Raw genomic sequence first — 23,362 nt, 5'->3', positions numbered from 1 at the left:
CAACTGTTTCCATAATGGCTCCAACATTTATTGAAGTAATCAATATTCAAAATCAAGCAACATGAAGTTAACTAGTTATACACATAAGTTTAGCTCCAATTTGATAATTAACTTATATGAAATAATACAATCCCAGGGTTTCATTGACATGTTTCCAATATTAAGCTTTTATGTGATTGATTATCCATTATTCTAATAAAGTCTTGAAGTAGAAAGTAAGTGAATGAACAATGGCCTAACCCACATTCCTAAAGCCTGAAATGCAGCCTAAAGTTGTTTTAACCCGGCAAAACAACCAATTATTATTCTTGTATTATAAAAGGAAGACTAAAGGCAGGGCTCGACATTAAGGAATGTCCGAATGTCCGGGGCTAGTAAAAGCTTTGCTCGGGCAAGTCAATCACCTGTCCATCTTGCCCCAACGGGCTCATGGTTTTTAGGCATGGGGCCGATCCGATCCAGTATCAGGATCGGGTTCCGATACAAACGTAATTCACGGATCGGAAATTTCCAATCAAACCTGCAGAGATTTCTGCCCCATGATCCTGGTCTGCGTCATGATCCTGGTCTGATCCATGATCCTGGTCTGCTTCATGGTGCTGAAATGATCCCCAGTGTTTCCCTGCTGCTGCTCTGCTCGCTGGCTGCAAACTGTGGACTGGATTTCCTGAAGGGAGGCGGGTCTCAATGAGACCAGGAGGAATGAGTCAGGAAATCCAGTCCACAGTTTGCATCCAGCTAGCAGGATAGGGAAGTAGCACTGTGCTATCCAACTTTTCATGGCAACATGTTGCTGTTTGGACGCATTTTAGTCTCACAACACCACAAAGCAACACAGCAACGTGGATGTTAGCAAAGCAACACAGCAACGTGGATGGAAGCAAAGCAACATGGCAACGTGGATGTTAACAAAGCAACACAGCAACATGGATGGTAGCAAAGCAACACAGCAACGTAGATGGTAGCACAGCAACGTAGATGGTAGCAAAGCAACGCAGCAACGTGGATGTTAGCAAAGCAACACGGCAACGTGGATGTTAGCAAAGCAACACATCAAAATGGATGTTAGCAAAGCAACACGGCAACGTGGATGTTAGCAAAGCAACACGGCAATGTGGATGATAGCAAAGCAACACGGCAACGTGGATGTTAGCAAAGCAACTCGGCAACGTGGATGCTAGCAAAGCAACGCAGCAACGTGGATGTTAACAAAGCAACACAGCAACGTGGATGTTAGCAAAGCAACACATCAAAATGGATGTTAGCAAAGCAACACGGCAACGTGGATGTTAGCAAAGCAACACGGCAACGTGGATGTTTGCAAAGCAACATGGCAACGTGGATGGTAGCAAAGCAACACGGCAACGTGGATGTTAGCAAAGCAACGCGGCAACGTGGATGTTAGCAAAGCAACGCAGCAACGTGGATGTTAACAAAGCAACGCAGCAACGTGGATGTTAACAAAGCAACACAGCAACGTGGATGTTAGCAAAGCCGTAGTCCAGCAGGGCGGCGCTCTGCAGCCAGACGTCAGCGTTTTCAAACTCCAGCTCTGGGAGGAGAACAGCACTGACATCAAAACAATGAGCAGCAGCTCCTCCAGGCTGTCAGCAGGCGATTCACACCTCCGTGAAGCTGCGTCCTACTCCACGCTAAACTCCCTGAAAATAGTCCCAATCATTTGTGTTGTGTTCGAGCTGGAAGCACTGCTGTTGCTGCTGCCTTGCTCAAGAATTTCCCCAGGCATTAATAAAGTCATTCTGAGCTTTTAAAGATAGAACTACCTTCAAAGATGCAGAAAAAATTATTCATGCCTTTGTGACTTCAAGATGAGATGATTGTAACTCCCTAATGTCAGGATGTCCAAACTCCTCTGTTAGGATCTTCCAGCTAGAGCAGAACGCTGCTGCAGGTTTACTAACCAGAACTGGAAGAAGAGAGCACATCTCCCCAGTCTTAGCATCCTTACACTGGCTTCACATCAAATCTAGAATAGAATTCAAGATCCTTCTGATCACATCTAAAACTCTTCATCAGAAGGCTCCGTCCTATATCGAGAAACTTCTAGAAGTGTATCACCCTCCACGAGCCCTTGGCTCTGAGGATGCAGGACTGTTGGTAATCCCTAAAGTCCTTCAAAGTAAAACAGGAGGCAGGAGTTTCAGCCATATGGCTCCTTTACTCTGGAATCAACTACCAGCCTCGGTCCGAAAGGCCGACACCATTAGTTTATTTAAGAGTAGATTAAAAACCTTCTCTTTGATAAAGCTTATCCTTAGGAATAAAATAGGAATAAAATAGGACCACTAAGTTGAGCTGCTCTAGGCCTAGACTGCTGAGGGGATTTTTTTCTCTCCCGTTAAAGGGAGGAACTCTACATTTGGAGCTTCTGTTTCTTGTCTTTCTTTCTTTCTCTCTGTGTAACAACATTACTGGAGCCACCAGATACTGACAGGAGGGGAGCAGGATCCAGGGGATCAGACCCAAGACTCACAGAGTGGAGTTACCACGGTCCTACTACCCCACCCCCCCACAGCACCGGGACCCCCCCACAGCACCGGGACCCCCCCACAGCACCGGGACCCCACCGCAGCAGCACGGCCCTTAAACTCCAGACTGAGATTGGTTCATCATCAGACCAACGCTCATCATAGACCTTTCTTAGTATTTGTACTTCTCTGGCCTGTCTGCCACTCTCTCTCTCCCTCTTCTTTTCCTCTCTCTCCCTGTCCTATCCCATGTACTTCTCCCCCCAACCGGTCAAGGCGGATGGCCGTCCTTCCAGAGTCTAGGGTCCGCCCCACGGTTTCTTCCTGAAGAGGGAGTTCTTGAACTTCTCTCCATGCGAGGGAGTTTTTCCTGGCCACTGTTGCTTGTTACACCTGCTTGCTTTGGAAGGGCTTAGTTGGGTCCTGTTGTACTCTATCATTGTAAGAGCGCTTTGAGATGTTTGTTGATGTGATTTAGCGCTTTACAAATAAAATTGAATTGAATTGAATTGAACTAGTTTATTATGAGATGATGACGTCACGCAGACCCCCACATTGTCCAAATGGAACAAAAATACTTAGTACTGCTTCTTTTTCTGTCCTGATATTAACCTCAAGTTGTTTTTTGAGAGAATACATGCATACATTAGTACATTTCATACTTTACTGTAGAGAGGAGTTTATTACAGCCTGATATAAAATCAACAATAATGATAATAATATTAAAGCAAACAGCTCTGCTATCAGAATAGTATCAGCAGATATACAAATTCAGGTATCGGGATCGGATTGAAGTGACAAAACGTGGATGGGTGCTTCCCTACTGCAATATAGATGAACAAGTTCCTGAAGCTGTCCCTCCATCAGACTCCTGGAATAAGAACATTTGATTGTACTTCAATACTTATTTTAAAATATTTTAGTGACAAACTGGATCCACATTTTGTCAGTTTGTGTTCTACAGTACTGCACTCTGTCATGCATCAGTTTTGTGTCTTTTTATTGGTGTACTCTAGTCACTGAATAATATCAGTTAATGTATGATACTACAATTTATTTTTGTCTAAAACTAGTCATTAATTCTCTAGTATTCACAAGAATTTAATTCTTCCCTTTAAATCATTAATGCAGTACTTGTATATAATAAAGACAGTGTTTTCAACTATTCTAAGGTAATTGAAATGACTGTTAATGTGTAAATAAATTAAATATGTAAATGAACTCTGATAGGCAAAGGCCCTGTTTACACGACAACGTTTCACGTGACAACACCTAACCCGCAAAAATAAAAGTGGGGGTGTTTCCACTGCAGCAGCAGACACAGAGACGATGTAGTTAGTCTGCCGGGCCACAGGAGGGCGCTGTTGCTTGATTTTGTAATGAAACGACACTGACGTGTGCAGAGAACAAAACACTATAAAGGTGAAGAAACTGGAGAGAACCTGACATCCTAGTGGACTGATGAGGAACCGGATGATATCAGGGAGAGTCTCAACTATTAAACTACTGATCTGGACCATAAAACTAGAATATGGACCGCGGGTCGTACCACTACGGGTCGTACCACTAAGGGTCGTACCACTACAGGTCGTACCGCTACGGGTCGTACCGCTACGGGGCCACCATGTTTGTTTACAACTGGATGAGCAGGAGGGAGGGAGAGAGATGTGCATGCGCAGCAACAGGCTCTGTAGCCTCCATCAGTCTCTGCAGGAGGGAGGGAGAGATGAGCAGTAACAGGCTCTGTAGCCTCCATCAGTCTCTGTAGGAGGGAGGGAGAGATGAGCAGTAACAGGCTCTGTAGCCTCCATCAGTCTCTGTAGGAGGGAGGGAGAGATGAGCAGTAACAGGCTCTGTAGCCTCCATCAGTCTCTGTAGGAGGGAGGGGGAGATGAGCAGTAACAGGCTCTGTAGCCTCCATCAGTCTCTGTAGGAGGGAGGCAGTAACAGGCTTTGTAGCCTCCATCAGTCTCTGTAGGAGGGAGGGGGAGATGAGCAGTAACAGGCTCTGTAGCCTCCATCAGTCTCTGTAGGAGGGAGGGGGAGATGAGCAGTAACAGGCTCTGTAGCCTCCATCAGTCTCTGTAGGAGGGAGGGGGAGATGAGCAGTAACAGGCTCTGTAGCCTCCATCAGTCTCTGTAGGAGGGAGGGAGAGATGAGCAGTAACAGGCTCTGTAGCCTCCATCAGTCTCTGCAGGAGGGAGGGAGAGATGAGCAGTAACAGGCTCTGTAGCCTCCATCAGTCTCTGTAGGAGGGAGGGGGAGATGAGCAGTAACAGGCTCTGTAGCCTCCATCAGTCTCTGTAGGAGGGAGGGGGAGATGAGCAGTAACAGGCTCTGTAGCCTCCATCAGTCTCTGTAGGAGGGAGGCAGTAACAGGCTTTGTAGCCTCCATCAGTCTCTGTAGGAGGGAGGGGGAGATGAGCAGTAACAGGCTCTGTAGCCTCCATCAGTCTCTGTAGGAGGGAGGGAGAGATGAGCAGTAACAGGCTCTGTAGCCTCCATCAGTCTCTGTAGGAGGGATTTGCACGATGAAAGAATCTTTCCACCTTGGGAGCCGGATTAAAAACTTTGTGGATACAGTGGATCAGAACACTGGTACCGTGTAAACGGACCCCCCAAAGTGAAGAACGTTTTGCGGATAAACTCTAATTCGTTGTCGTGGAAACGGGGCCCAAATGTCTAAATGTTTCAGTACTATGTCAGAATCTGCATGGATACTCTCATGGAAAGAAATTAAATTGTAAAAATTATTTGTGAAATCTTATTTTGTTTGTCTCTTCATTTTTAATTGGAGTCAAATATACCTCAAGTTTATTCAAAAAACAATTACAAAACATAGTACAATGTATTTATTGGTCGAATTCATACTTTACCCAACTTATAAATTTCCATTAAACTTAATGTCAAGCCCTGAAAGGAGCCAGGATCGTCAACATTTAGGCCAGAATCACACTAATACGTAATGAAGCCACCAGAAAATCTTTTTTTTCTAAATTTGTAGAGATTAGTGACCCAAACATTAGATGCATTATTCTTTCACGGATAAATAGTCACTAAACAAACAGGAATTCAAACCAACGGGCCAAAATACAACTCAGATGTACTTGGAGAATAAGAATTATCCAGACCCCTGAGGTCCTCAGAAGAAACAAGTTGAAGGAGCTTTTAGTTCGTACACTGCTCACCTGTCGAACAATCTTCCTGTTGAGAAACTTCTTTTAAATCAGATTATTTGCTCAGGCATTCCATTAAACAATATATTTTACCTATTGATTTGTTACTTATATTGTAATAAATCTTGTACTTTATTTATTCCTTTCCTAATAACTTTATTTTAATGTATTTCCCTACAAAACACTGTAAATTGCCTTGCGTCTGAATGATGCTATATAAATAAATTTAAATTGCCAATACTTTGGTTAATAGAATAATGTTGGATTTTTTTTTAACATTTTCTCTAACGAACTGAGCATTAATGTTTTTTAAACTTTGGATTTTAAATTAGCCGTCTTTACAACAATCCCAAAGCATGTTGCGAAAGCACTTAATGACGACGATGATGATGAATCAACAGTTGGACGCAGGATATAATAATAAACGTCCAAATTCTCTCCGTCACATGACAAGAAGAAACGAGTGATATAGTCAATATGAAGAGGAACAGTTCACTCTTCTCTTGACTGACTGATCGATTCATCTCATTTTTTTAAGACATTAACCTTATTGATCGCTCTACTCACTCAGAATACGAGACAACAATAGGACAAAGTGAATAATTCAGGAGGATCAACTGGAAAATGGAAATCTTGGAACAATGGAGTCAATCTGAGTCATTTCAGATCAGCTGATCTCGTTTTCAAACCAGTTTCACACCAAACTTATTTATCAAGCAGTCGCCTGTTTATGGCACTCAACTGTTCATCCAGCTGACTAAAAGATGCTGACAGTGTCGGATTCTCAGCCAAGAGTTAAGGAAGTGCGTGGAACTTGAGTTTGTCGGGATGAAATAGAACATCGTAACGAAGTAAATAAATCAGGCTAAGCTAACGTTAGCTTCACATTGCTGCTGGTTTTATCCTCTGAAGAAAAATCTAAAGAAACGGGACTTTACTCACCGACATCTTGGTCAAACGGATTCTGGGTGAACAAAGGCATGTTAACAGTTAAAAAACTGTCAGATTTCGATGAAAAGTGAAGTACGTGTGTTCTACAGACTAAAGCTAAACAAATATCACTTCCGTGTCCATCAAACCGGAAACGGAGCTGTCCGCTGTGATGCCTGAGCAAAATAACAACTGAAGGCTTTTGTGTGCACTCTGATTGTAAAGCTGCCATCTAGTGGACAAAATGTGTCTCGACGTGGCTCATCCCGCCGTGCAGACCCTACTTCTAAATACACTCTGCATTAATGTGAATGTTTAATGTTATCTTTTAATCCATTAGATTGTTACATTTCACCACGAGAAGGTTTTTGTTCCGCTTGTTTTCATCGAAAGTGTTTAATTTATTGAAGGTTACGTTTTTAAAGCAAACATCCACAACAATGTGTGCACAGTTATTGTCCCCCCCCCCACAGTTATTGTCCCCCCCCCCCACAGTTATTGCCCCCCCCCCCACAGTTATTGTTCCCCCCTCCCCCAGTTATTGTCCCCCCCCCCCCCCCCCCCCCCCACAGTTATTAGGAATCATTTAAGCGAATGAAATATCCCAGAACAGAATCCCAGATACAAAAATATTCTGTTTATCCCGAATTCTTTAAATAATAATAATAATCAAAATCATAATAATAATAATAATAATAATAATAATAATAATAATGATAATAATAATGATGATGATAATGATAATAAATAATAATTAAAAAATAATAATAAAGACACACACACACACACACACTTATTAATAACAGTGTATGTAAGGGCACATTAGGACGTGACAGGTATAAATAGGACGTGAGTGTGACTGAGGACACAGGACTTAAGGAGCTGGAGATGAGCCATTTTGAATGACAACATATTGGAGGTTTATCAGTGATACAAAGAGAGAGAAAAAGTGATCTGGGAACATGGTTTGTGGGAGAGGTAGTGGGGTGACGGCCGACAACCTGTACAGGTCCGGTATACGGTGCTTTTGCTCTGTTTCTTCCTGGATGGAGTGCCAGGGATTAGTTTGGTAGTTGGTTGTTGTGTGGTGCTGAGAGTTTGCGCTGGGCATGGCTGATGAGACAGAGGAGAGCGGAGGAAGTGGACATGGTAGGAAAAAAGTGGAAAGAGGTGTTGGGCTTAAGATTCCATTGAACTCCTCCAAGCAGTTTCTCCTCCAGAGGAGAAACACCAGGAACTATGAACAGGCAATAAAACAGCAGGGAGCAGGGCAAAGACCCCAGGAAGTCTCCAACCCCCCAGGTTGGCAACTAATGATCATGGTCGAACCCGACCCAGACACCACAGGGGTCCAAAACTCAACTTGGTGAGACTCCTTTCCGACCAACTGTCACCCCAGCCACCGAGAGGGACACACGTCTCTGCTGCCTCGGGACGGTAAAGAGAGCACCAAGTGGACCCAAGGTACCGAACCAACGTCAGCCCGCTGGACGAGCAGGACACAGTTTGGACTACTTCTTCTCTTTTCCTTTTTTCTGGGATTCTGGAGACCCGAGCCAGCGTCTCCTCTCCTCCTTCAGATGCCTCGCTGTCCACTCCTGCAGCTGGAGCCAGGCCTCTGAATTTAGGATGCTGAATTCAGACCCGGTAACAACTAGTTACCACAGCCTCACAGAACCAACAGCACCACGGACGGTGCTGTCCAACACAGCAACCGGACAGTAAGAGCTTTTTCTGGGCAGAAATTCTTGGATTAGCATGAAGCTAACATGCAATGTGTTTTAATGTGCCGCTGATGAAGCCGTCGCGGCCCATATGTTTGTGTACGCGCATTCACGCGCACCAACCAAGTCCGGGACTCGGGTTTTCCACCTCAGAACCAGAGGTCCAAGTGAGCTCCAGTCCCACTGGGAGCTCTGTGTGGAGGAACCAGGGTTCAGAACCGAACCTTGCCAGAATCCTCTGTCTTTCTCTCATCTCCCCCTCTTTCACTAACCTGAGTCTGCACTTCCCCTGCGCGCGTGTTATCTGATCAAGATAAGCTCACACACACACAGCCACAGTTAGCAACCAACTGCTATCTGGTGCTGCAAGACCACCTCTGCCTCGATCACCAGAGTTCTAACTGCTTGTCCCGACATCCACTTAGAACTCAGCCAACGGAACCGCCTGTTCGTTTACAGTAGGTGAGACCGCTTTGCTCCGAGACCGCCCTCCGGAAAAGAAATCAAGGTCAGATGATATTTAGTTTGTGGCTGAGGCAGCAGGAAGATTTCTAGGAGTAAAGAATGACTCCCCGCTGACACTTCATGCTTATATGAGGGTAAGGCAGGAGGTGGCAGTCCAGAAGTCCAGCAGCCAGTCCGACAGAGGACGAGGAAGATGAAGACATGAATGATGGTTCTGTTTTTAGGACTAGGTGAAACAATCCTGTTTAAACAACAATCCTGAGATATCAGTGGTGACAATCAGTTGGGATGGTTTTTACACTGTTCCGGTAGACTAATTGAGTGTGGGGGGGGGGGGGGGGGGTTGTCAGCATCATTGGGGTCATCAGGTGGGCACCTTCTTTCACTGGTGTTTTGATGGTAGGCCCACGACACCTCCAGAGGGCTCATCGGCAACACCCGGCGTCCCGAGTGTGCCCCCCTCTGCTTTCAAACTTATGTGCTGCGGGTGTTGGTGGCGGTCCAGGATGTGTCTCGCCTCTTCATCCACAGCCATCGACTTGCTTCTTCTGCTGCACCTGAGAGGGCTTTGATGGTTTGGCGAAGGGTTTGGCCATGGATTCCCAAATCCTTAAGCAGTCTGATGGTTGACTTGCCAATGAAGCCTGTGCAGCCGACTTCCACTGGACGAACCTTGGCCTTCCATCCGCGTTGTTCAGCATCGGCTGCCAGCTCCATGTATTTAAGGCTCTTGCGTTCAAATGCCTCCTCCACAGCAGCCTCCCAGGGAACAGGAAGCTCTATGATGTACACGGTGTGACTTCATTGAAAATATTGAGGACGTTTAAAATTTTCATAATGGTCTGCATCCTCCAGTGCCACACAAGAAGTCTAATAGCTAACGGACAGGAACTTGAGAAATTAGTTGGAGATTTTCAAGATAAACCAGATTTTTTTATGTGTACAGGAGACATGGTTAAAACCACATCTGTCTTCAGAGCTCACATGATGATCTCATGGAGTGGAGGGTCTGTTCAGACAGAATAAACCCCTGGAAGATGCCGTCAGCATCACTTTCCCTGAAGCAGCAGCTCAAACTGAGGATGTTTCCTTTCAGTGAGCAGCAGGTAAGAAAACATCTCATCTATCAAGTTTGAGAGTTTTTACCTGACATAAGCTGGATTTGTCTACTTGTCTTCCTCTGTATTAAAGCAGATGTTGGAGATGCTGAAGGAGATGGAGGAAGTCACAGGAATCCAGAAGGAGGACCAGAGACTCGTCCGTTACGTTTTGATGTTTTGCTCCCAGAAGTAAGATGATCAATGGAATGGAGGACATCATAGAAGTTGAGTGCTCAATATTGTGAGTCTTTGTAAACCTCTCTACCTGCACCTTGTCAAGGTCTTTCAGATCCTCATCAACATCCTGATGGCCGAAGGTCCTACAAGGCCTGAGGCAGAGGTCATCATAGCCAGAGGGAGAAAGTCCTAACATGCTCTCACAGGGGAACCAACCGGACATGACAGTGGAGCTGAAGGTGGATTGAAGCCTCCTGTCCTGATCAGTCTTCACAGAGTGGATCTCTCTCTTATCTATCTGTCCGTCCTCTCCTCTGTCCTCTGTCCTCTCCCCCCACCCGGCCAGCAGGAAGCCTCCACCTCTGAGTCTGCTTTCTGCAGGTCTCTTCCTGTTAGAGGGACTTCTTCCTTTCCACAGTCGCTCACGCTTGCTCATGTGGATTAGTTGGGTTTTCTCTGTTAAAGTACCCTGTGCTTGTATATATAATAAAGAACTATGACATGATTTATGATGGTTTGATTCTTTTAAAGTTGTCATAAGTATTTGTTGAAGGTTTGTCATGGACATTTACTCCTTCCTGCTGAAGAAACTACAGTTATTCTCCATTCTGGTCCTTTGTTTTGCTTCATGCAGCCACACATTGTCACTGGATGAATGAAGGAGGCAGATCAGTTTAGTAGCTGACCTCTGACCTCTGACCTCTGACCCTGAGCTTCACTGAGGTTACAGCTGACCTCTGACCTCTGACCCTGAGCTTCACTGTGGTTCCAGCTGACCTCTGACCCTGAGCTTCACTGTGGTTACAGCTGACCTCTGACCCTGAGCTTCACTGTGGTTACAGCTGACCTCTGACCTCTGACCCTGAGCTTCACTGTGGTTCCAGCTGACCTCTGACCCTGAGCTTCACTGTGGTTACAGCTGACCTCTGACCTCTGACCCTGAGCTTCACTGTGGTTCCAGCTGACCTCTGACCCTGAGCTTCACTGTGGTTACAGCTGACCTCTGACCTCTGACCCTGAGCTTCACTGTGGTTCCAGCTGACCTCTGACCCTGAGCTTCACTGTGGTTCCAGTTGACCTCTGACCCTGAGCTTCACTGTGGTTACAGCTGCAGCTGCTTAGACAACCTTGTCAATCATGTATGAAGTATAAAACAGAATAAACTTCTGTTACATGGCTCACCAACATTTTGGGCTATAACATGACGCAGGTGCAGTGAAGTGAAATGTAAATGTAAAGCAGAATTTAGAATAGAGCAGAGTGGAGTTAGATGTAACACTTTTCTTATTTTGACCTGAAGGTAAGGAAATATGACAAATAGACATCCTGAAATAATTCTACCTCATTTCTTTGTCAATAATTCCTTTCCATTAAAACATTATTGCCTCAAAAAGCAATGTTTTAATTTCTTTTCAGAAATGTTTGTAGTGATTCCATCTGAGCCTGGAGATCAGTCAGAGGCTGTTTTTATCATGATACTTCAATTTTAAATCCTCCTCACATAAAGGTTTCATCATTTACAGTAATAAATGATTTAAAGTAATTCAGCATTTTGTTTAGAATAAGAAGAATCATACAGGTATCTAAAGACATTCAAGATCTCCTTTACTATACTTTTTGGTTCTAAGTATTCTTCCCCGTTCATCATGAGAGTGAATCTTTTCTTTCTAGGCTGAATGTGGAATATGATGGTTGCCCGGCTAGCTCAGTTGGTAGAGCGTGAGACTCTAGGTAGAGGGTTCGTGTCCCACACCGGGCGCCACCTTCCCGTGGGCTCACCACCTGCAGGAAGGTTCTTAATTGGTGCGATGTGATCTGGGTGATGGTGCTCAGACTGACACCCCCATGAAGCAGAAGAAAATGAATTAATGAATATGATGGTTTGTTCTCCTTCCTCAATCCACTTGGCTCTGGACCTTATAAATATTCTCTGAGCTTTAGTCAGATACAATCTACCTGGATGTACCTTCCACTGTACTTGTGCTTCCCAGAACAGGACATTTTAGCCAACTTTAACTTTAGCCACTGACGTCATTTTGCCTTTTATATATGGCGGCGACCACATACAAGTATGGCAGGGACCGTAAACAAGCATGTCGGCAACCACAAACAAGTATGACGGCGCCCTTACGCCGCCATTATTTGATACCGCACTGGCGGGGTTTCAATTTTGAGAATAGTATGGCGCTGACCGTGCGCCATTATGGCAGCGACCGCTAACAACTATGTCAGCGACCGCTAACAACTATGTCAGCGTCCGCAAACAAGTATGTCAGCGCCCGTAAGCCACCATCTTGATACCGCACTGGCGGGGTTTCAATTCTGGAGATGCAAGGTCGCACTGCGGATCATGTACTCTTGCCTCCCACCGACAGTGGCGCTGTGATTGTGCTTTGGAACAAAATGGCGACGACCTGCAGGAAGCGGCCATATTTCATGTACTACCGCCTCCCACCGAGAGTGGCGCTGTGGTGGTGATTCAGAATAAAATGGCGGCACAATGTGGCGGCGATCATAAGGAAGCAGCCATATTGTCAGACATTTTGGATTCCCCACTGGCTCTCTCTCTCTCTCTCTCTCTCTCTCTCTCTCTCTCTCTCTCTCTCTCTCTCTCTCTCTCTCTCTCTCTCTCTCTCTCTCAGAAGAAGAAGAAGAAGCCGCCGTTAGGATATATCAAACAGGCGGGGTCCTTCCAACAGGGGACGTGCCTCTCTGAGAGTCTTGCACAATTTGCGGATTAGATGAAGATTATAAAGTTAACGCAATATATAATCTAACCATTTTAAGCAGACGTCACGGCTGATGGACCAAAACAGTTGATTAGTAGCTCAATGTAATCATTCATGATTACAAATATATGCTGGATCTTACAGAAACATATTGTAGTAGAGAACGAAAGGTATTGTCCAATATAAAAATTTGCATTTCGATTGGAAGCGTCTGAAAGCGAAGGCGGAAGTGGGGAGGAGGGAGTGCTCTCGCTCTGCGTTCTCCGCTTCCGGTTCGTTTCCTGGCTGGGTGAACCTGACAGACGCTGTTATCCGGGGTCCAGAGACCGTCGAGGGTTGCAGTCATGTCGGCAGCTGCTCCGGGGACGAGCAAGGGGGCCCACAGCGATGCGGCCGCCAAGAAAAAGAAGGGTCCCGGCGCGCTGGCGACGGCCTACCTGGTCATTTACAACGTTGTTATGACAGCGGGGTACGTAGCGCGCTGCCCTCGTGCTCGTAACGCGCGTGTTGTGTTTCTTAGCAGCTGAGTAATGGCAGCAAGATATATATATATATATCGCTTATAAAGCTTCTGAATATGTGCAGTTATGGTCGGAAATGAAGGCAGCGTCCCGTGGAGGGAAATAACTTGAGATTGAAGGCTGACCCACATTAACGGGAGACGACCACCTGGCGTGTTTGCTGATTGTTACTGACGCTCAATGCAAAGCAGACAACAGATGGTCTATTGTGTTTCTATGCACTCTGGTGTTTTTTCTTTATTGTATAATACGTTTATATATCTAATAGTAAATCTCAGTTGTGTAGTAATTTTTTCTCCAAATCCCTCTATGTGTTATTGTTTTCAAGAGATATTTGGATGTCCTGGATAAATACAGCATTTATGTGGATCAAACGATCCTCAAGAGACACATGTAGGAGTTGGGGGATGCTTTTCCCCACTTTCTGTCATTTTATTTAAACACAATTTAGAATAGAATTTTTTGTAATTTTATGTAGACGCTTGTTAATTTGTTTTAAATGTATTATTATGTATAGCCCACACTGGTTGATGCTGGACATCTGAATTTCCCCAATTGGGGATGAAAAAAGTATCTATGAATTAAAACTTAGAGCAAGATTGACACAGTCAACTGTAACAGTTGCAGATTGTGTATAAAAACTCACACATAGTAAATACAAATACTATTCACATTAACTGACCAAGAAAAGTAAATAATTTCAAATATGTTCAACTTAAACACAACAAAATCTTATGTGATTAGATATCAATAAGCTCATTACTTTAATGGTTGAAATTTCGTAATAAATTTTACAAACATGCTCTGGTGGAATGTGGATAAATGAAGACGTTTGTCTAAACCTCATAGACGCTTTGTCTTTGAGGTTCACACAAAATAAATTAAGTGATAAGTCAGATTTTTACACCAAGTTGGAAAAAACAAGTTTATTTTTTCATCTGCACTCACATGATATTGGGAATATAATAACAGATGTTCTAACTTTAAAGAACAACAAGATGTGGAGTTTTGTCTAATATTTCTCTGAACTTTAATACATTAAACAGCGGGACTAATCACAGCCACACACATACTATTTTATAACCCCTTGCATGTTGTCTTTTTTATCTCTGACGTTGCGATAAGAACCCTCCCTGTGCTTCTTTTATGGCTCTGATTTTCAGACTGTTGCACAATTGAATGGTAGGCGTTGTTTGCTCACTGTTCCAACCAGTTGGGCCACATCTGCCTCGCTGGGCTGCATAGTGCTCGCTTTGTGTGGTACAAGCACATTTCTGCAGATGCAGGCGGAGCTGCCACACCAGCTTCTCCCCCTCCTGTTGTGTTCTTCACTGCCCCGCACCGAGACTGAGGCCTGAACCTGAACAGGGAGGAAAAAGCTCCAGCAGCTGACCTTTGACCTCCCTGTGACGGAGCCATTCATTCACACCTTTTTGGTTGTTGCTTGAATCAGACTACAATCACTAGTGGCAGTTAAACAGCTTCAATACTCTGTTACTTTACTTAAGCATTGATTTTTTTGGAACTGTTTCCACTTTTCCTCACTACGTTTGAAGAGAGATGCCTTTAGTTTTTCCTCCTTATGTTCTTCAAACTGGATTTTTATTTGTTTTTGCCTCTTTGAGGACGATTCAGAGCTACAATGAAAGGATAAAAGCAGCAGTCACAGGATCAGGGGCCGACAATCGCTAAACACATTGTTTCACACATTAAAGAAATGAGCTTTTAGTAACTTATGAAACCCACATTTTATATAGCACTGTGCTAAATTCTATCCACCAGAGGGAGGGAGGGAGGGAGGGAGGGAGACTGACTGACTGACTGACTGACTGACTGACTGACTGACTGACAGCATAATAATAAAGAATTTAAAACAAACAAACCACATAGCAAAAGCTGTGATTGCAGCAAACATACAAGTTATGTAACATGTGGCTCAGTGATTCTGCCGACATGAGTTAAAAATAGACATTGGAAGTTGGACTTTTTTTAATTTGGTTTGTGCCCAAAGGTCTAAAGCAGTGGTGTGAGACACATTTTAGTTCAGTAGCCACATTAAGACCAGTAAAATAGTTCTGTGATCGCCTGTAAATTTAAACTGGAAAGTTTTTCTTTGTTCTGGCGCAGAGTGTATGATGAAAATGTTGATATCCTCACAAAACTAAACCTGCAGACAGACTGATCTTTCTGAAGTTTACTCAGAAATGATGTAATTCGACTGAACAAATATGGCACATTAGAGTGAATTGATCCCAGATTTCTCATTTGAGAAGTTTGTCTGATGTGATTTTTAAAGCGGCTGTGCAGTAAATGTGACAGTTCTCTCTTCTACAGGTGGCTCGTGATTGCTGTGGGTTTGGTCCGGGCCTACCTGGCCAGAGGAAGCTACCACGGACTGTACTACTCCATAGAAAAGCCCCTGAAGTTTTTTCAGACTGGAGCCATCCTGGAGGTGAAGGGTTAGGACAGGGTGTCAAACACATTTCAGTCCAATCTTATCTGGTCCCATCGCTGATCGAGCCTGAATACAGTATCAGAAATGTCAACAGTATCAAATGTATGTGTGCAGTTTCCAGCAGTACTCCAGTGTTATTGATCAAAGTGTTGGAATAGCGTTATCCTCTATAAAATACCAACCCGATAACCTAACATGCCTCAGCAGACCGAGTCGAAGGCACGGAGCCAAAATTAATTTAGAGCTTTATAAAGATGGAAAATATGTAAATTTTTTCTTTTTTGCAGAGAAAAACAAAGTTATCTGGTTTTCATTTGATCCGAAAGGTTGAATATATGTACAAAGCAGAGTGCTGATACCATCTAGCTGCATCTCAATGAAGGAGCGTTGAGATTTCTTTTACTAAATTCTGCATTCATTCCACACAGAGTTTTGTATTTCAGCTATTTACTGTCTGAACTTTCAATAATTAACAGGAAATGAAGACATTGCCACATATAGAATTGAAACCTAGAGGTGTTTTAGGGCTCTAGTCCAGACGCTCTCCTGGCCTCTGCTGCCAGGCAGGAGTTATGGAGCCAGAGAACGTCAGGGTTTCTTTTCATTGGTTCAGTTTCTATGGAGGGGCGTCTCTGCTCTGGCGAAGGTTGTGTTTTGGAGATGAGCTTTATTGGTATTACAAAAAAAGAAGTAGTAACTGTTCATAAGACCGTGTTGCATGAGTTAAAATAAACTGTCCTGAATTCTTCTAGTTGAGTAATTAACTCTTCTCTCTTCCTCCCACAGATATTGCACTGTGCTGTGGGTGAGTGTGTGTTCAGACTCAACCCTCTCCTCACCTGAACACTGCATCAGTTATCATCTGTCCTCATAAAGAGTTGAGAAAATGATGAACCTTTCATGAACTGAAAGTTAAGATGTGATGTGATTGTTCCAGAGAGCAGTGTAAGGATCACAGTGTGATTGTGGTTCTATGGGAGGAGAGCGGCTCTGCCTCTCTGCAGCTCTGCCTCTCGGCAGCTCTACCTCTCTGCAGCTCTACCTCTCTGCGTCTCTGCAGCTCTACCTCTCTGCCTCTCTACCTCTCTGCAGCACTACCTCTCTGCAGCTCTGCCTCTCTGTAGCTCTACCTCTCTGCAGCACTACCTCTCTGCAGCTCTGCCTCTCTGTAGCTCTACCTCTCTGCAGCACTACCTCTCTGCAGCTCTGCCTCTCTGTAGCTCTACCTCTCTGCAGCACTACCTCTCTGCAGCTCTCTCTCTGTTATCTGAGATATGAAGCTGGACCTCGCTGACCTTTCCCTGCAGACGCTGGCCACTTAAAACACACAGAGAATCACATGCATGCCTCCGTGACGTCTGACTCGTACAATGTGACATTCCCCGTGTCTGTCTTGTGTGTCAGGAATCGTCCCGTCCTCGGTGGTCCTGACTGGGTTCCAGGTCATGTCCCGGGTCTTCCTCACCTGGGCCGTCACGCACAGCGTCAGGGAGGTATGACCTCTGGTTTTTCACTACAAACACATCAGTTGGAAATGAACAGTCTCTGTAACGCGGTGGTTTTCAATCGGTGGTCCAATAGAATGCACCGGGGGACCACCGGGGATGTTGCGAGTATTTCAAAGTATATTGATCAAATTGGAGTATGTCACACTCAACTAAGGGCAAACTTGGGATTCGGTAATTGTGATATTCAGGTTTTCTTTCAAACTGAAGTGTGAGAGCATTTATATTTATTTTTCAACAGTCTGTAGGGACGCACCAATACCGATAAGCTGTACTACTGATGCAGTGTACTGGAGCTGACGTAGCGTCGGCAAAGGCTGCGCCCAGTTGGTTCGCAGCGACACAGAATCCACACGGATTGTTTGCGTATGGATTATAAATTAGGCTTAGCGGCATTTCAGAAATACTGGTATCGGTACTCAGTATTGGCAAGTAGCAAAAAGTTTTTACTCGTACTTGTTCTTTCAAAGTGCAGTATCTGTTAGTCCCGACCTCTGTGTGTTAATTAATGTGTGTTAAACTTTCAATTGTTGAGGCTGTACATAAGGTAGGGAACTATTGCATAAGTGTGTGAAAGTAAATGACCAGTCGATGTATGTTTGCCCTGTTTATAGATCGAAGCTGTAAATGTGTAAGTAACATCAGGCAGTGTGGAATGAATCTGCTCCACTTCAATGTTCTAAATGATTTGTCTGTTCTGCTTGATGTTTCCTTTGTGTGTTTGCTGTACGAAGCTCTACTGACATCTTTCTCAAGCTCATCTCTTTGTCAACGTCAAATGACAGTTGGAGATCCGTTTTAACTAGTGCTGTCAAAAATAATGTGTAATTTAACGAATTGATTTAAAACATTCAACTTGTTAAAAACGCGTGCGTGTGTGTGTTATAGTATATAATTGTAACTTGGTTCATTCAATAAGTTTACAACAGTTTGTTTCTAGAAATATTAAAATGGTCAAAGTGGTGGACCTGCACTCGTTGATAGAGGAAAGATGTTTGTTTGAGTATAAATTTGAAGAGAAGCGGCATCGTTCAAATCTAAAAGGATGTTATAAAAATTGTCTTTAAATATATTTATAGTCGCTGTGTGTTGAGTCTACATTAGTTCCCTGGTTTTCCATGAATAAATATGCATTACAAGCTTCAGTCTTAAGTAGAAATAAAGGCGCTTTCGCACAACAAATTCCAGAAAATTGTGCAATTAATTGGTAAATTTTTTAAATTGATTGACAGCACTAGTTTTAACATATTTGCATTGGTTTGTACCTAATATCTGAGGATAGTGAGCATCGGCGTGCAGTGTGTAATTCAAACACCCAGCATGGTTCTGTGATGGAGAGTTTGGACGTGCCTCCAGCATGCTGTGTGTTCCTGCCCGCAGGTTCAGAGCGAGGACAGCGTGCTGCTGTTCGTCACCGCCTGGACCGTCACTGAGATCATCCGCTACTCCTTCTACACCTTCAGCCTGCTCAATCACCTGCCATACCTCATCAAATGGGCCAGGTAGGAACACACACACATCTCTGGCCACTTTATTATCAACAGGAACTTAACCTGCCTTCCACAATAAGATGTTAAACAGTTAAAATCACTGTTTTTGATGATGAGACAAAAATGACTTTAACATACAATATAATGATTTTATTCTCTAACAGTAAAGGCCTCCTCAAACTAGTGACTGCGGTCACTGAAACAGTTTCTTCTTTTTCATGGCGTTGAATTCAAACAGTTTGTTCTCCAAAAGACAGTACGGCTGTCGGCAGTCTAACCCTGCAGCAGCTGACCCAGGAAAACAGTCCAACCTCAGGAATACTGTCAGCTGCTGCTGGGACATAACCATCCTCCTCAAAAGTTTCTCAGGAAAGAGTTTTCTACTCTGCATTTGATCATTTATATTTTCAATTCTGCTGTGTGGTGTTTGGAGAAATTGTTTTGCTCTGTCAATCAAATCCAGTAGTATTGGAGGTTTTACTGTGGGACGGTTGTCATACAGTGACATCTCGTGGTCACAGTCGGTATATTTTGATATGTTAGTTCACGATCCTCATTAGGCGGTATTCTTTTCAAAGTACAAGCTCGGTTTGGAGAAGATTGTTTTGATAATACGTTGTTTTGACTTTTATTTTGAAGTTGTGTCCAGGAATGTTGTTGGTAAATAAGGTCGAGTATGAAGCGCCTACTCAGTAAGATCTCTGGTCGGAGCGTGCGCGCACCCTGCCTCCGCCGTTTTTTTCACACCTCTCGGAAACCGGAGACAACTTTCGATTGTCCAAAACATCCCATAACCCACACACACACACACACACACACACGAGCTGTCAATACTTTGCGCGCACCCTCCGTCACCGATGGCTCTCCTATCCCCGGTCATTCGCCACGTTCCCACATCTACTAAATCCATAGTGAATGAAAGTCATAAAGAAGAGCAGCTGGCCGACGCCCCCCCACAGAGAGACTGACGACTCTCCTCGGTGCAAATGAACACACAGTGACGCTCCGCGGCCAGCATGCTAACCGATGTTAGCATTGCTACTTAGCATTGCAAGCTCGCGTGCTAACCATTAAGCATGATAGCACGTGTTAGCATCGCTATTTAGCATTGCTAGCATGCTAGACAGTTAGCATACTAACATGTTATGTTTATTCCTTTGTGTTACCTGGACGCAACGTTAGAGCGAGTTGTCCTGTGATTGGCTGAGAGTTGGGAACGGGGCGGGTCAGGTGTGTGCGTGTCTATTTGAAGGAGAGTGAAGGAGCAGCCCAGTTCTGTTCAGTATTAAACCGGCTTTACAGACAAGAAACTCATCTTCCTTTCAAACGTTCTGTGGGACGCTACAAAAGCAACGCTGCAACAGCAACGCTGCAACAGCAACGCTACAAAAGCAACGCTGCAACAGCAACGCTACAAAAGCAACGCTGCAACAGCAACGCTGCAAAAGCAACGCTGCAAAAGCAACGCTACAAAAGCAACGCTGCAACAGCAACGCTGCAACAGCAACGCTACAAAAGCAACGCTGCAACAGCAACGCTGCAACAGCGATGCTGCAAAAGCAACGCTGCAACAGCAACGCTGCAACAGCAACGCTACAAAAGCAACGCTACAAAAGCAACGCTGCAACAGCAACGCTGCAACAGCAACGCTACAAAAGCAACGCTGCAACAGCAACGCTGCAACAGCGATGCTGCAAAAGCAACGCTACAAAAGCAACGCTGCAACAGCAACGCTGCAACAGCGATGCTGCAAAAGCAACGCTGCAAAAGCAACGCTACAAAAGCAACGCTGCAACAGCAACGCTGCAACAGCAACGCTACAAAAGCAACGCTGCAACAGCAACGCTGCAACAGCAACGCTACAAAAGCAACGCTGCAACAGCAACGCTGCAAAAGCAACGCTGCAACAGCAACGCTACAAAAGCAACGCTGCAACAGCAACGCTACAAAAGCAACGCTGCAACAGCAACGCTACAAAAGCAACGCTGCAACAGCAACGCTGCAAAAGCAACGCTGCAACAGCAACGCTACAAAAGCAACGCTGCAACAGCAACGGCTGCAACAGCAACGGCTGCAATAGTAACTCACAGTGACTTGGAGAAGTAACTTTAACGCCATTACTTTTTTGGAAATAGGAACACGTTAGATTACTTGTTACTGAAAAAAGTGTTCATATGAGAGTAACGCATTACTAATTGGCGCGTTACCGGCATCACTAGCAGGAAGTACAGTAGTTTCCAGTTGTTACTATTGAGTAGTCAACACTATAATTCCTGGGTTTATTTTCAACAAAAACGAGGCTCATTAAAGAGAAATGTTGCTGCTTGCAACAAAAAAAAAAGAATAAATACAGTTCACAATGGAGGAGTTTTTATATATTTAAAGATGCAGTTCCTATGAATGTCTACATGAATCTCTCAATCTTTTCCAAGTGTTTTTCTCCTGCACCGTGTGTTGAAGTGGCGGTGAAGAGGGTTTTGTGCCGCAGGTACACCTTCTTCATTGTGCTCTACCCCATGGGCGTGACGGGGGAGCTGCTGACCATCTACGCAGCGCTGCCGGTCGTGCAGAACACGGGCCTGTACTCCGTCACGCTCCCCAACAAGTACAACTTCTCCTTCGACTACTACACCTTCCTCATCCTCGTCATGATCTCCTACATTCCCCGTAAGTCCCACCCCATGTGACAAGATGGGGAAAAAACACTTCCTTTATTTTAGATCTGACAAGGATAAGGAGCTGTTTTGTCTGCTGACACGTCTTCACATTTAGTTTTTATTGAAATTGACTTAACAAACACTTGTTACTGTTGGAGCTTCAAGTTCAGGAGGAACATCTCTGAATTACTTCATGAAAAATATTCAATTATTTCGTCTTTATATTGTTAAGATACTATTTACTAAATATGAATTGCAACCTGACTGAACTGTAAACATAAAGAAGTCATTAAACAAGAGTCTAACGCTGATTGATTCCTATATTGAAGCAGAAGCTGAAAAAGACTGATTTTGAACAGTTAATTTCTTTTAATTTCAAATATAAATCAAAGATTTTCTTCCATACTGTTTTCCAGTTACACTTTTACTCAGCTGCAACGGATATTGTAGAAAATGGTTTCAGTGGGATCGTTGTTTCAGAGTAATGCCCTATTTGCATGACAACATTTTCAAATGAAACGCAAAACTTTTTGTTTTGGTAGTTGGCTTACACGACAACAATGATCTGAGCCAAGAAAACTGCACATGCTCAGTAGAGCCAATCAGAACAAAGTTTCCTCCATGGTGTCATGACTCCTAGTCCAGATTGTCCTGGACTTGGTACTTTTATTTTGACAGTCACCGTAATAAGAATCCAGTGTAAATGATTATAGCATATTGTTCTCTGCTGCGTGCGGGGGGGGGGGGGGGGAGTCATTACAAAACCAAACAGCACCCACTAGTGGCCTAACATGAAAACGACATCGTTTTCACAGTTTCGCTCTTTTGTGTGTGAACGTCAAACTTTTCTGAAAGAATTTGATTTCACTTGATGTCGTGTGAGTGAGGCTTCACCATGATGAAAGAGTGTTTTACTGCTTCCTTTGTGTGTTTGTCCAGTGTTTCCCCAGCTTTACTTCCACATGATCCGGCAGAGGAAGAAGGTGCTGGGTCACATAGAGGACTACAGCAAAGTGGAGTGAGCTCAGGAGCTTTCAGAAAAGTGGGAGAAAGGAAACCAAATCATCTGAGAAATGAGGAACCAATTCATGTCTGCTTAGACACACACACACACACACACACACACACACACACACACACACACACACACACACACACACACACACACACACACACACACACACACACACACACACACACACACACACACAAAACCCGGCAGAGATCCAGCTCTTGTGTAGGTTGTACAGAAACTCATCGTCTCTCTTCTTTGTAAGTTATGAACAAAGCAGAGGTACTTAGATTTTTCCTGAGCAGAGCTGGAACTTAGCGCACAGATACACTTCATCATGAGGAAGAGATTAGAATAGACGACTCCAGTCCCCTGAACTTGTCTGTAGAAAGAGTAATGTAAAGTCTCACACTTAAAGTAGGAGTCCAACTTATTATTTTGTTTCCTTCCATGTATTTTAGTGCAAGGTTTTGTTGACATTCCTAATTTAATCGAATAAACCTTTTTGTTTTCATTCCACGCTCGCATGCCTGCTCTGTTTGCTTCTCTTTTGATTTACTGATTTCTTCCAGTTCAGTGGTTTGTGTTTTAACATTTTTGCAAGTTTTTGTTCATTTTCATGCATTCAATTTACGTTACTTTCTTTAAAATTGAGGGTAGATGAAAAGCTCTGCTAGAAACGGAGAAACACAATGCGTGTGAAATGTATTCATGTCACACCTCAAATGAAACAGGAGAATTTTGGTTATGAAAACATAGAAGTCAGGTTCACATCCTCCAAACAGTAAATATTAGACCAAATTAGGGACGGAGCCGATCCGATCCAGGATCGGGTTCCGATATCAACGTAATTCACGGATCAGAAATTTCCGATCCAAACTGCAGAGATTTCTGATCCATGATCCTGGTCTGATCCATGATCCTGGTCTGA

At 44.0% G+C, this 23,362-nt stretch overlaps 2 protein-coding genes across 2 annotated transcripts in view; one reads left to right on the top strand and one right to left on the bottom strand.

The window, feature by feature from the left end:
- Positions 1-6,739, bottom strand: part of stam2 (signal transducing adaptor molecule (SH3 domain and ITAM motif) 2) — a 32,581-nt gene extending 25,842 nt beyond the window's left edge. Inside the window, exon 1 of the mRNA XM_080477935.1 lies at positions 6,609-6,739. Coding sequence (XP_080334061.1) covers positions 6,609-6,648 — 40 coding nt within the window. The 5' untranslated portion in view covers positions 6,649-6,739. The remainder of the gene's footprint in view (positions 1-6,608) is intronic.
- Positions 6,740-12,658: 5,919 nt separating this feature from the next.
- hacd2 (3-hydroxyacyl-CoA dehydratase 2) lies at positions 12,659-22,948 on the top strand. Its single transcript, XM_080478736.1, has 7 exons — positions 12,659-13,260; positions 15,647-15,764; positions 16,554-16,572; positions 17,172-17,260; positions 18,653-18,774; positions 21,251-21,429; positions 22,359-22,948. The coding sequence occupies exons 1-7, from the start codon at positions 13,136-13,138 to the stop codon at positions 22,439-22,441; spliced, it is 735 nt and encodes a 244-aa protein (XP_080334862.1). The 5' UTR covers positions 12,659-13,135; the 3' UTR covers positions 22,442-22,948.
- Positions 22,949-23,362: the final 414 nt, after the last annotated feature.

This window comes from Lipophrys pholis (genome assembly GCF_963383615.2).
Source record: "Lipophrys pholis genome assembly, chromosome: 13".
Taxonomy (NCBI): domain Eukaryota; kingdom Metazoa; phylum Chordata; class Actinopteri; order Blenniiformes; family Blenniidae; genus Lipophrys; species Lipophrys pholis.
The sequence above is the reverse complement of the archived record's forward strand: the minus strand, read 5'-3'. Positions and strand labels throughout refer to the sequence as shown.